The 13,320-nt window shown below is 36.4% G+C and overlaps 1 protein-coding gene across 1 annotated transcript in view; it reads right to left on the reverse strand.

The window, feature by feature from the left end:
• Nucleotides 1-4,622: 4,622 nt before the first annotated feature.
• E2F7 (E2F transcription factor 7) overlaps nucleotides 4,623-13,320 on the reverse strand; it is a 36,038-nt gene continuing 27,340 nt past the window's right edge. Inside the window, exons 8-13 of the mRNA XM_087934484.1 lie at nucleotides 13,030-13,224; nucleotides 11,056-11,122; nucleotides 9,990-10,479; nucleotides 9,389-9,635; nucleotides 8,557-8,981; nucleotides 4,623-7,539 (exon numbers count right to left, since the gene is read on the reverse strand). Of these exons, the coding sequence (XP_087790610.1) occupies nucleotides 7,363-7,539; nucleotides 8,557-8,981; nucleotides 9,389-9,635; nucleotides 9,990-10,479; nucleotides 11,056-11,122; nucleotides 13,030-13,224 (1,601 nt within the window). The 3' untranslated portion in view covers nucleotides 4,623-7,362. The remainder of the gene's footprint in view (nucleotides 7,540-8,556; nucleotides 8,982-9,388; nucleotides 9,636-9,989; nucleotides 10,480-11,055; nucleotides 11,123-13,029; nucleotides 13,225-13,320) is intronic.

Genomic DNA, 13,320 nt, shown 5'->3' on the forward strand with positions numbered 1-13,320 from the left:
GTGTATTAGTAATGGAGTTTCACAGTAAAGCAGGACAGGCAGACCAGCATTCCAACTGTTCATGTTCTGATAGATGACTAAACATGCAGACCTAGTCATCTGCCAAATCTTTCCTCTTTCATCAGTCCTATCCTCCATTAAGGAAAGTGACCACCTTTTCCACCCACAGAGAATCAATTTATTCTTTCCTTATTCTACTTTAAAACTGTCAAGACAGCACTGTTTTCTGTCTGTCCCCAAATTTTCATTTCCTTGGGAGTCATGGGTTCCCAGATTTTGGACATGTTCTGCAAGTGAGCCCATTTGACATATCTTGGTTCAAAAATTGATGTTCTCTGATGCACCATTTTTCCCAGTTTAAGAGTTTTTGTCTCATGAAGATGGTAATGCAAATGCCTTGTTGTAAAATCAGCAGAAACCCTACAATGAAGCCAGGGTTGACATAATCAGGAACATCCAACAAGCAGACTTTATTGCTTTCCTTATTTCAATGAACCTACTGTTTGAGACAGGCCTAGCAGTCTGTCAAGGAAGCTAGAGCAGGTTATCTCTCTTTGGAAGCCAAAGCCAAAATGGCCATGGAAGAAGGTAGTTCTCAGGATCTTGAATAGAGGACAGGCACCTGCGGCAGGCTATAGTTCAGCTAGAGCTAAGGAAGATCTCCTGAATAACCACGTCAATCATCTGATCTCCAATGAAGTGGATTTTATCTCATTCATGACAAAAACTATGTTGAGAAATGTACTGTATTTCTCCTTGTCTGTGGTATAGAGATGAAACAAAAGCAACATCATGGGAAGATGACATTAAAAAAAAAAAATCACCAGGGCACATTTTATACTCTGGTTTTGTAGATGAGCTTACAGTGGTTTAATCTCAGATGATTCCACCTTTTAGAGCAGGGGTGTCCAACCTGGGCCACATTAGAAGATGAAAATTTGGTTTGGGCCGCACATAAAATAAAATAACAGTAATGATACCTGATCATCCAAAAAAAACCATAGAAAACATAGTTAACATATTAAATTTATTTGGAAATGAAGTTAGTGAGATGTTTTGATTATTTATTATTAATTATTTATTAAAAATTATTTATTTTCATCACGTTTTTTTTATCACGGTTTATTCTTTGGCCAAATTTTGCGCGGGGGGGGAGAGAAAGCTCGCCCGCCTCGTTCCTACCTCTCCTCCTGCAAATGGCCCGCCTGGATGAGGCAGGACTGGAAGGCAGAAGCAGCAGCAGCGGGGGGCAGAAGCAGCAGTAGTGGTGGGGAAGAAGTGGTGGCGGGGGAAGAAGTAGTGGCGGCAGGGGCAGAAGCGGCAGTGGGGGCAGAAGCAGTAGCGGTGGTGGGGGGAGAAGCGGCGGTGGTGGCAGCGGGGGCAGAAACGGCAGCGGTGGTGGGGAAGAAGCGGCAGCGATGGCAGGGGCAGAAGTGGCAGCAGGGGCAGAAGCGGCGGCGGGGGCAGCGGCGGTGGGGGCAGAAGCAGCGGCGGTGGCGGCGGTGGCAACAGCAGGAGGTGGCACTCTGACGGCGCCCGCCTTTTCTGTTGCTGCTTGGCCTGGCGCTCGCCTCGCCCCGCCTCGTGCCTGACTCTCCTCCTCGCTGGCTCTGGCACGAAGGTTGGGGTGGGCACTAGGCTGCATTACGAGGCGACCTGGGCCGCATGCGGCCCGCGGGCTGCGGGTTGGACAAGCCTGTTTTAGAGGAATAATGGTAGAATGGTGCATTAATCATACTGAACATATAAAAGGAAAGCTTATGCCAGAGTTGAATGAAAGCAGAGACATGATTTCACTACAGAAACTTCAGACATATAAAACCAACAGGATTTTTTTAAATATAAAATTGAGACAAAGCTAAAACTAACAATGTTTCAAGGAACTGTATCAAGCAGCAACTATTGGTATTAGCTTCTCAGTGCAAGTGTGTGATTTTCAAAATAACCACATATTGAGCTATAGCATTTATTTATTTTAAAAATGTTCTAGCTCATAATTCAGTAGTTTTTTTAAAAAATCCGGTAGCCTCCTAGGACAGTAATTTGAACCTATTTGGTGAATAATAAAGTTTAGAAAAGGTACAATAGAGTCTGCAACAGGAAGTCTTGCAGTGGTTTGGGAATAGTGTTAAGGTTTCTCAGGTATATGTGTCAGGAAATGAGGTGATCACCCGGAAAGAAATCTCAAAATGCAGACAGCATTTTCATGTATTTTTTAAAAAAGCATGCAATTATAAATGTGTGGTTTGTCACAAACACTACTGCCATCGTGTGGTGAGACCAAGTACATCCTTTGTATGGGAAAAGTACAACAAAATGGGAACCACATTCTTCAAAAATTTGTCTTTGAGACTTAAGACAAGAAACGTTTTATTTTTGTTTCCAGTTTCTATAGGCATAACAACAAAAACTTAGTCTTGATAAACACTAGGAGATTTTGGCCTCATACTGAAAAGCCTTACCTTACAAAAGTTAACCAATTTAATAAGGACTTTAGGTCAGTGAAAAAATTTAAAGGAGTGAAACATATTAAGAACATCTCTCTCTCTCTCTCTCTGCTTTTTGTCTAAGTTTTTAAGGTATTTAAAGATCAGCTATAGTCTTTACATTTACCAGATTTCTGTTTATAATGCCTCAAAGAAAGACCATGTATTTAGCTTGAAATACTTGTGTTCAAGTTGGGCAGAATTATAGCAAGGAATCTATGCAATTATGTGATATGTATTTCATCTAATTACCAAAAGACAGTTATTACAATGAGAGATGGAAAAGGAATTAATTAAAAAACTAAAATATTTTTTGCTGACTGAGAGAAAATCAGTACAGAATACTAAGAAAATGAGAGGCGTGAATGTGTAGCAGACAATCTTTTAGTTGTTTTTAAGTTAGGATCTTGGAAAGATAAGGATACAAAAGGAAAAGGAAATCAAAATGAAAGTATTGGGAAAATAAAACAACTGTAGAAAGAGATAGTATAAATCTCATATGTCAAAGTAGTACAGGGGTAGATTATTCTCCCAACAGAATGAGTGGGAAGTATTCCTAAGGAGATTCTCAGTCATCCAGGTCATGGTTGTCCCAAAAGTAGTTTTTCAAAAGGCAACTGGACTTTGTTTTTCTTTGAAGATGTTTTGCTTCTCATTCAAGAAGCTTCTTCAGTTCTTGAAGTTTCTTGGATAACAAACAAAACATCTTCAAGGAAAAACGTCTAGTTGCCTTTTGAAAAACCACCCTTGGAGGAGGTAACATATCTTCCTCTTCTTCTTTTCTCCTCCTCCCCTTCCTCCTTGTAACATCAAAATGTCATAACTGCCAACAAAAGGAGAAAGGATGCAGAAACTGCATAGAATAAAATAAAAATAATTATATTCCAAATTACCATAGAAATCTGCGTTGTACTAATGGGAAATATGTACAAAGGATGTTTGGTGGAATTATGAAGTGAATAACAGTCTGGTAGGTATGGGAGTCTCCAATATGAAAGCCTTATTTGTTTTTCTCAGACATGGAAGTAGAATCTTTTAAAGTACTTCTAAAATGCATAGGTACAACCTATGGTGACTGAGCTTAAAATTTCAAATTGTTAATAACTTCAATTTCTGTTGTAATCAAAGGCCATCACTCTTTTTGGATGAACATTCTCCAAAATCAGGTTGCAAAATGTTTATGAATAAGCTACAGCAATTAGAAGCCAGCTGATTTTTCATGCTATCAATTGTTAGCTATTCTCATAAAAGACTTAGAATGGATGCTTTTTATTTACTGTATTGTTTCTTATATTTATTATATTGTTTGTCTTTTTATCCAGTTTGGTCTTAGAGTGTAAACAAATTGTACACTGAAATTGGTTGTGTGGATCAGGATCAAAATTTTAAAGACATATAAATAAATGGTTGACAAGAAAATACTGAGAAAGCTATCACAGGCGAAAATCAATGACCTTGGAAAAGAAGGAGGTTTAATAGAAGGCAATATAGGATACATGAATGTGGAGGCAAAGATGGTTTGCAAGGATAGAAAGGTATGGAGAATATTTTGGTGGAAGTTAAATTTAGATGTATTTTTTAAAAATTCCATGTTGCAGTAAAACTGCTTACCTTAAAAGTGGATAGCTCAATAGATTTGTCAAGTGGTCTCAGTTGAAAATGATTTCCTTCAATCAGATCTGAGTGAAGCCATGCTGACTCCAGATCTGATAGACCTTCAAATTATTGGGGGGGATGGACACATTTTAAAGGCTTTGTAGTAGCCAAGTGGTAGTCTTCCTACCTTAAAATGTTTACACTTGATTTCATGAATCCAGATTAATTAGAAACTCAGTTATTGTGAATGTTTAAGGACAGACAAAAATGTAGAATGTTTGTCTTTGGATATTTTTTAACAAGAAGGAGCTGATTTGGATTAGAATAACAGATCGCTGTTTTATCTTGATTTGTATTGTTTTCTGGATTTTATATTGCATTTCATTATTTCTCTCAGGTGGTTCAGGAATATGAGAACTCTCAGGATTAAATGTGTGCACTAGCTCTTTCAAAGTACAGCTATATTTTTTTAATCAATCCCAATTCCCAAAATATTAAAAACACAACTTCTTAAATGTTTGGCTTTATTTTTATTATATTATAAAGATTAGTTCTATAACTGAAAGTATAAAAATATGCTCCCCCAACAATAGTGTGTGTTCTTAATAGTCTTATATGCAGAGTGTAGCAAGGAACCTAAGACAGAAGTAATTTTTGTTCAGTGAAGGAAATCCATAAGCGGTTGTAAAGTTAATATCAAGATAATAAACTAGCAGTGCAATGTTATAAACATAAAGCAGCTTTACATTCTAAAACACACACGGCTTTTAAATACAGGAATAGCACCTTTTACATAAATTGAGAAATGTAAACGTGGTATGTAGATTCAAGTATATAAGTTATACATACCCTCCCTCCCTCGTAAACTCTTGCGTACCAGAACATGGTTTTAAAAGCCCTGAAATCCTGCAATTTAGTGGTGTACACATGTCCTTGTATCAGTCTTAAGCTGTCTTGAAGCAGTTTTGCCATAGCTTTATGGGAATAGTTATTGCAATCATAATCATCTCAGCATCCTATTAAGCAAGGGGCTCTTGGTCACCAAGCTCCATTCCTGCATTTCCGCTTAAAAGAAAAATCTTGCCAACCCTGGATAAAAGGAAGCCTCAGTGTACATTTCACCTTGCACTATTAACCTGGCTTTAGATTTGATTTGGCTTTCCCTCTCAGGATATTTATAGCCCTTAGGATCCTGCTTTTTCTCATAATATGTGAAAATCTTCAATCGAACAGTTAGAAACTGCAAGACCAGCAGAGATTGTGTTGCCAGTATACTTAGGAGAAAGTTAAATAGTTCAAATGCAGAGGAATTTCCCATCTCTTCCTAGGAAATGATGCTCTTTACTCGTTCAAATGTTCATGGCAGCATTTCACAGGTGTTTAGGCCCCCAGATCATTCTATTCGCATAAAAGAGTTTTGAATAAAGAAGCTGTGCCAGTGAAATTATTTCACTTTCAGTTTCCTAATTTAATGAGTTCAACATTGCCAACTTGTCCAAGAAGCAGGAAACCTGAAAGGATAGTCAATTATGAAACAAAATAAAACAATTGACTTTATATCTGAGAGCTTTAACCCACCCTTAGTCTTTCTCGGTACTATAGGGGTACTGCATTTTTTGTCTGCTAACAGCAACTCCATTTTGAGTTGTCTCCTGCTGCAGTAACTGGTGGGAAAATCATTCCATTGGGCCATACTTGAATGCAGACATATGTACCAGGATAAAGGCATATAAACCTGAAAATTCTGTAGTGTAAAGTATTTTTAAAATTAACAATAAATCTTCCAAAGTGATTTTACTGTTGAGATTTAAGAAATGTAAATTTTATCAAATACCTTCCATGTAAGGTTCTTACTGATTTAATGTAACAGGAAGTTATTATATTCTCAATTTCAGCTCTACTAAAACTGTTCATCTTTAACCTCCTTTTGGTAACATATTCCATTATTCAAAATTAAACACACTAAAGCCACAATTCCTCCTAAAACTTAATGAAATGGTAGATCAGAAAATGTGTCTGACCTTAAGAAACATACATTATGAATTCAAAGTCATTCTAGGTTAAAAAAGGCCATTTACTTGATTATAAACTCAAAAGTAACATGATAATTTTTAAAATCCAGTATCTGTGCCATTTAAGGTATTTTAATCCATTAATTTTTTGAACACTATAGTAATTATTTTGTGAATATGAATTGCCCTCAAGTGTGGATTACAAGTTTCTCCTTCTGTTAATTAAAAAAATGGTGCATTGATTAATTTAACTCATATTTAGGCTGCAGGTCTTTCGTCTCCTACATAAGTTCCTTCTGACCTCAATGGTCACTCATGCCATAAATACTGTGCTTAAAGTGTTTCTTAATGAACATTTAGGAGTATTAATTGTGGAATTCATACAACTATACAATACAGTGACATCAGTCAAAGATAATTCTTTCAGTTCCTTTGGCAGAATTGCAGTTAAGATGAGCTCTATGTAATGCTGTAAAAGAAGTCCTGGCTCAAGAATTGCAGCTTCCTCATATATTTAAACTAGGGAAGAGCTACATTTTATTGTAAACATTTTAGAGGCTGATGATTCTTGAAACAACCTTTTGCCTCTACAATTTTAGGAAAAAAAAGTTTTTGTGACAATTACTAACAACCTGAACATTTTGTGCAGGAAAAAAGCACAAGAGAAAATATGAAGTTCATTAATACAAAAGTAAGTTCACAGTTATTTTGGCCTTAAAGTAATCTATGTGAATACATTCGTTCATTACTGTAAATTAGGCTTTTTCTTAACAAGTGCAGGAAAAAGTATACATCTGTCAGTCACATTCAAGCACTCTGCAAAAGTCTGCTTTGCAGTTACAAATGTAACTTGATTAAATCAGTCTCAGAAGACTGCGCTGTTCTTGATGCCCTTCCAGCCAACCCCACTTCAACACAGGATAAATAGAACCCTTGTAAAGAATGTCCCCACTATTTAAGTGCTAGCCAGCCCCCACCCACCCCCAAGTTTTGGACTTTGGGTCACAGTTAAACTTGCTCATCTCTTTGATACATTTTTTTCAGCTTTGGAATTAAAATGTTTGTGTCTGCATAATTAGAATTTTAATCAAAATTGATATTTACACAACTAGGGTATTCATGAGGAAGAAAGATAAGTAATGGGCAAATGCACAGTGGACAAATGTACCTATTACCAATATTTTCTCTTTTTAATGGAATAATTGGGTTTCTTTTTCGGTAATAAGCAGAGACTTTCTTAGCTACCCATATTGCAGTAATGGGCTGGATTAATCAGAGCTTTTGCTGGAGATTTCTAATCTTCTTTGAACAGAACTTGATGTTCTGCTCTGGTTGCCTTCATTTTTCCGCCATATAATAGTATCTTCTAGACTGCCAGGTGTCTTGAACAATGTTTCTTGAGTTGTTGGACGCATATTCTTAGGAGTTAGTGGAGTTGTAGAAGGCTATGTATAAAATGAGACAGGACAACTTAATAGAGATTTTATATATCATCTCATTCCCACTCAACAAAAGTTTGAATATTGTAAGAAAAAATAGCCTTGTAAGAAATGCTCAGTCCCATACTAAGGAATGCAATGCTGATTTGTTAGACTTGAAGCAATGGAAAAAATTCTTACAAGAGAAAATGATTTGAGACCATACTCTGGTGGTAGAACATCTTCAAAGACAACTATTTGAAGCTCTTGTATTAATGATATTAATAAAAACATTTCCATTGGACAATTGCAAAAGGCCACAGTGCTTGGATCCACCAATATCAATATATCCTAGATTCTTGGGAAGAACTATGTCCATATGAAGCCCAACACCAGCCAAAGAACTGGCAGCTATGATTTCAGTGTTGTAAGTAGATAATGATAGATGGATAAAAATGTTTAATCCAATCTAAACATATAGCTTATTGTGCAATCAACCATGATAATAATGTAACTGTCTTCAGCATTGTAGATATATATGCACTGCAGAATGCATGGATTTAAAAATGAAATATTTCAAAACTACACAACTAAGTTCAACTTTTGGTCTTCATATAGCAATACACTTAGACTTTAGAGCTTTACAGCCCTCTCTAAGCAGTTTACAGAGTCAGCATATTGCCCCCTACAATCTGGGTCCTCATTTTACCCACCTCGGAAGGATGGAAGGCTGAGTCAACCTTGAGCCTGGTGAGATTTGAACTGCCAAATTGCAGGCAGCCAGCAGATGTAGCCTGCAGTACTGCACTCTAACCACTGTGCCACCGTGGCTCATATATGAGTAATCACCTGAATGGAGGCTTTGTAATAAAAAAAAACTTCTGTTTACAAGATAACAAAATACTTAGCAAAATACTTAGGTGGAAGATATGTACCACAATTTTGGAAATAATAGTATCTAGCTTAAGTAGAATCAATAGTATTCTATTATATCTCCTTATGAACGTTTCCTACTTGCTTTATAATAATGATTCCCCTTCTCACCTGTGGTAGATTCAAAAGGGTGACTGGATGTCCCATGCAAATTGATGAGTCTGTTTTAACAGAGTTGCAAGCAGATCCGAGGAGAGGATTCAGATGTACAGCTGAATGAAACTGCTGTTGTGGTTCCAGTGTAGGCAACTGTGATGAATTTGGAGTTAGCACAGTAGGGGTCCCAATGAAAACAGGAGTTGTAGAAGTCAAGCCGGGCATACTAAAATTCATGCAAGTGACATTTGGGAAAGAGGCAGAAGATGAAGAATGAAGTTGGCTTGTTCCTGCTGAGGAATAGATAACAGGGAATGGTGCCAATGCAGTAGATGGAACCATCATACAAGGAACATTAACTGAAGGCAAGCGGCTTGAAGGTAGGCTGACAGGAGCAGAGGCTTGGTTGGTGGGAAACAGGAAATTTAAACCATTTAATCCTAAAATAAAAGAAAGAAAAAGATACCAAATACAGTAAAATCCTGTCTTGTCAAGGATAAAGACAAAATAGCAATGACCTGTAAATTTTCGCATTCAAAACATCGAGCTCAAAATATCATTTGAACTTCACTGAATATCACTGGATGTGTTTGAGCCTTCTCAGAAATAACAGAGCTTCAGGCATGGTTGTGTCAGAATTAGAACACTGCTGGAAGTGTTACACTGAAATGTATCAAGACATTCAGTATATATCTGCCATATTAAGTATCTATCCGGACTTTTATCATTTTTTTTTAAAGGATTGATGGCATTTTATTGAAAATCTCTCTAGGAATTCATGGCTGTTGTGAAAATATATTTTATCTAAATGCCAAGTTAACATGCATGTTTTCAGCTTAGCCCTTACCAGCTGTAGGCTGTACGTAGAGATACTGTGGTAAAAAAGACGGTTTGCTATTTTCCTGAGAGCTTTGTTCCTTTTCTTTCAAGTTTTCTTTTACATCGTTATTCCTATTTGATTCTTCAGGGTGCTGGGTTTCTGTTATGACAGTTTCCAGAATTTCAGAAGTCCCTGATTCGAACTGAAAGCCTTTCTGTTGGTCAAGGGAGCTGTAGTTATTGTCTGAAGAAGAGGCAGCTGGCTGGCTGGTTTTCTAAATAAAAAATACACAAACAACCTCATCTTGGGATATACATTATTGTGTGAGACTGCCACAAATACTCTGGATCTAGTTGTGAATGGTTAAACTGCTCCTTTAAGAGTCTTTCTCCTTAACTTTAAGGAAACTTTCATAGAGTGCTGGACCAGCAGGAGTTAATTCATAGAACATGCAGAAAGGACTAAGAGCCAGTATTCCCTTTCTAAATAAAAAAACAGCCAAGGCAGTCACCATAAAAAGACTATGTGATATACGAGGGAGATGGAATATACTATTTCATAAATACAACCGCCATCTTTTCGGATGACTCCATGAAATAGTTTTCTACAGGTTCTGAGTTTCTCTCACCTTGGATACAACTAATGAAAGGGGGCCATCACTTTGCTCCAGGCTTTGTCTTTTGGCTATAGGTGCCTCTTCAGATGGAGCTGCAGTAGGAGGTACCCGCTTGCACAAGTTAACTGGAGATTTGGCAGTTTCTAACGAACAGGGGGAAACGTGGCCTTCTGTGTCTTCACTTCTTTTTTCTGGAAAATTTGCCTGTGAATGACTTTCATGAAGTTTGCCACACAGCATATAAAGGGATGGAGATGGCAAGTAAACAAAAGGTTGGCTGGGGAGTGCATTGGTTTCCCCAGTCTCAGTTTTGGAAGCTGATACAGCAGATGATAGTACATTTTGATGGTTTATTCCATTTGGTAAAGACCAATGTGATGCAGCTGAGTTGGTCTTTTTAGGAAAGCAAGGGAAGACATTAGCACAGTAATCTGTATCTTCTGGAACAGGAAAAACTGAGAAGGAAGAAATGATGCCCAGATTTCTTGCTGCTTCAATGCTTCTATTAGAAAGATGAAGGAAAATAATTAGACCATCAAACTATTTCCATTCTAACATCACCTTTGTCAAACAGCTTTGGATGCAAATCCAAACATCTAGAGGTTTAGATAAATGAGACTATTTCATTTAGTTTATGATGGGAAGAAGATATGATGAACTGAAAGAGATTCAGATAAGTAACAGTTAAGCAACAGAATTAGGTTTGAAAAGGGCTTCTGGTAAATTGCAGACACAATGTGGATTAATATACCTACTAGTAGAACAAATCAATTCTTTCACACAATGGTTAATTACCCTAATTAAAAATATCTCATTCAGACATTACATTTTTATGTAATTGACGTGGTTTCTATATATCATATAGTTAGAAGTAAAATATTCTAGGAGTTCATTTCACTCTAAAGTCACTTTATGTTATGATATATGGCTACAGTTCTCCATCCAATGCTTCATCAAACATAGACATCTGCCCTCCACCAGTAAATAGATGTAGATCCCTTTCCACAGTAGATTATAAACAAATTTAATACAGAATGTTATTTTTTTTATAAGACATCAGATTTGAATTTCTATGTACCTTTTATTATCTTCCAAATTCTGGCAGCAAACGGATGCAAGGTTTATCATTTTGGAACAGTAATCATCTAAGGAAAATCAGAAAATCAAATCAATTATCAATGTGTGATCATAATACAGATTTTTTACATCTACCATCTATTATCTCAATTAATCTAATCTATGCCTTTTTTAGATAAACATTGGGAACATATAGGATCTCACAATCTCTTTGGTGAGCTCTGTCATTAAGGATGAAGAATACAACATTTTATATATATTTTCTAGACTTGTGTTTCTAATGTGGCATTCAAGAATGCCAATACATTCATAAACATTTCCGCTTTTAATCCATCTGACTTTTTATAATTTAGGAAACATATTTTAATTAGATAAATTTCAGATTCCTGCATCCATTTTATTTTCATGAACGTCTCTGGGCCGAGTAGTTATATAAACATGTTTAGAAAATAGAAATAGTAGTTGACCACTCCATGTTTTATTTGGAAATGTGTCCAGTAACCTGAAAAAAGGAGAAAGGTAAACAAAGATAGGATATAGAATTGCAAAGGGAGAGAGCTGGACTAAGGTAATATACATCAAGTTATGTTACTCAGGTCAGACATTTTGGAATCAACCAAGTATTTTATGAGATGCCCATAAAATACCCTCCCAGCAAATTTCCATTTGTCCATAAGGACTCCAAAATCTACAGATCATCATTTTACAATTTATGTCATTCTTATTATCATTCACTATCCTTTTGAAATTTCAAAATTCAATTTCTAGATAATTTCTCCCCTTTTCACAATTATCACTCCATTTCTAGATCAGTATTCATTATTCCTTGATCATATTTGTATGCTGCTATAATCTGCAAATATAGATATGTTGTTCCTTTATCTGATCCTTCTCATACAATTTCATTCATTCAAAATCATATGCTAAGACAATTTGAAATGTTCAGTTTAGGTTTACTAAATATCTAGAGAAAAGTATCCATACATTTTACCTCTATTATTTAACTAGTACATGTGGTTCCTAGGACACTCCAACAGGGTTTGAGACAATCCAAGCAGATTACAAATTACAGCATGAAATGGGAGTTTCAATGGCTTTGTTCATCTCAAATTTGTGAAAAATTCCACATCTCTATGGCTATTTATATTCCTGAAAATTCATACAATACTACATAATATGCTGTTTCTTGATGTGGTTCTTTTATGAACCTATGAAGGAAATATAGACTATTGCCCTTGAAGTTGCCCTGTGCTTCATTGATACTTAGGCAACTTACATTAGGACTGCAGAAACAATATATACTTCTTTTCCACCTCCAAGTTCAGCAGTAGGAGAGGATTGCTGATATTTGCCATGTCATGCTCACTACCAAAGGAATGGTCAATACATGAATCTTTCTGAAGCTATTACCTTAGCATTCAGAATAAATGTTCCATCTCTATTGCTCAGTTCTCATTGTATCTAACTTGAGTGGAGATTTTGCATCTTAAGATATGTAAAATACTCAGTTCTCTCTAAGATCTGCACCTTGTGTGAAGAGGCAGTCATTATCCAAAGTTCTAGTCCTGCCTTAGCTATAAAGCCAGTTGTGGGACTTTGGGTCAATTACTCTATCTCAGTGCTAGGTTAATTTGAAGGTCCAAATAAATAACATTATAACTAAGAATTAAAATCAATCAATGGCGGGGTTGGTTGTGCTCTTTGAACTTGAATGTTTGCTTTCAGACATTTCATTGTCCAGCTAGAGAACATCAGATGATTATGTTGCCCAGTTGGGTAATGAGATGTCTGCAAACAAACAAGCTCAGATAGCACCAAGGATTCCAAAGTTCAATCCTGAGCTGCAAATATTGTTTATTGATTGGTAGCTTAATTTTAGTTTATAGACAGAAACTGTGTTACAGAAAAATAAACACACATTTAGCTACTAATCAAAAGCTATTAGAAGAGCTAAAATGCTTGTCCCAATATTTACCTTGGCTCTCTTTGTGTGGGCTGCTTGGTTCAGAACTGACTTTCCTCTTAACCATTTCAGGAGGCTGAGGAATACTGAAAGAAGCATGGCGTGACAATCGATCCTTTCTGTTAGAGCAAGCTTGATGTGGAATACGGGTTGGCCTTTTCACTTCAGTCAGAGTAGCACAGGTTCGAACTTCCATTTTTATATCTCCTAAACAAATACACTCATGTTAAATTGGTTACTCAAAGGAAAACCTACTTTATTATTTACTAAACCATGAATCCTGTAGCAAAATATGTAGTTGCT

Source organism: Pseudonaja textilis, chromosome 5 (genome assembly GCF_049901715.1).
Source record: "Pseudonaja textilis isolate UNSWEBS1 chromosome 5, rPseTex1.2, whole genome shotgun sequence".
NCBI lineage: Eukaryota > Metazoa > Chordata > Lepidosauria > Squamata > Elapidae > Pseudonaja > Pseudonaja textilis.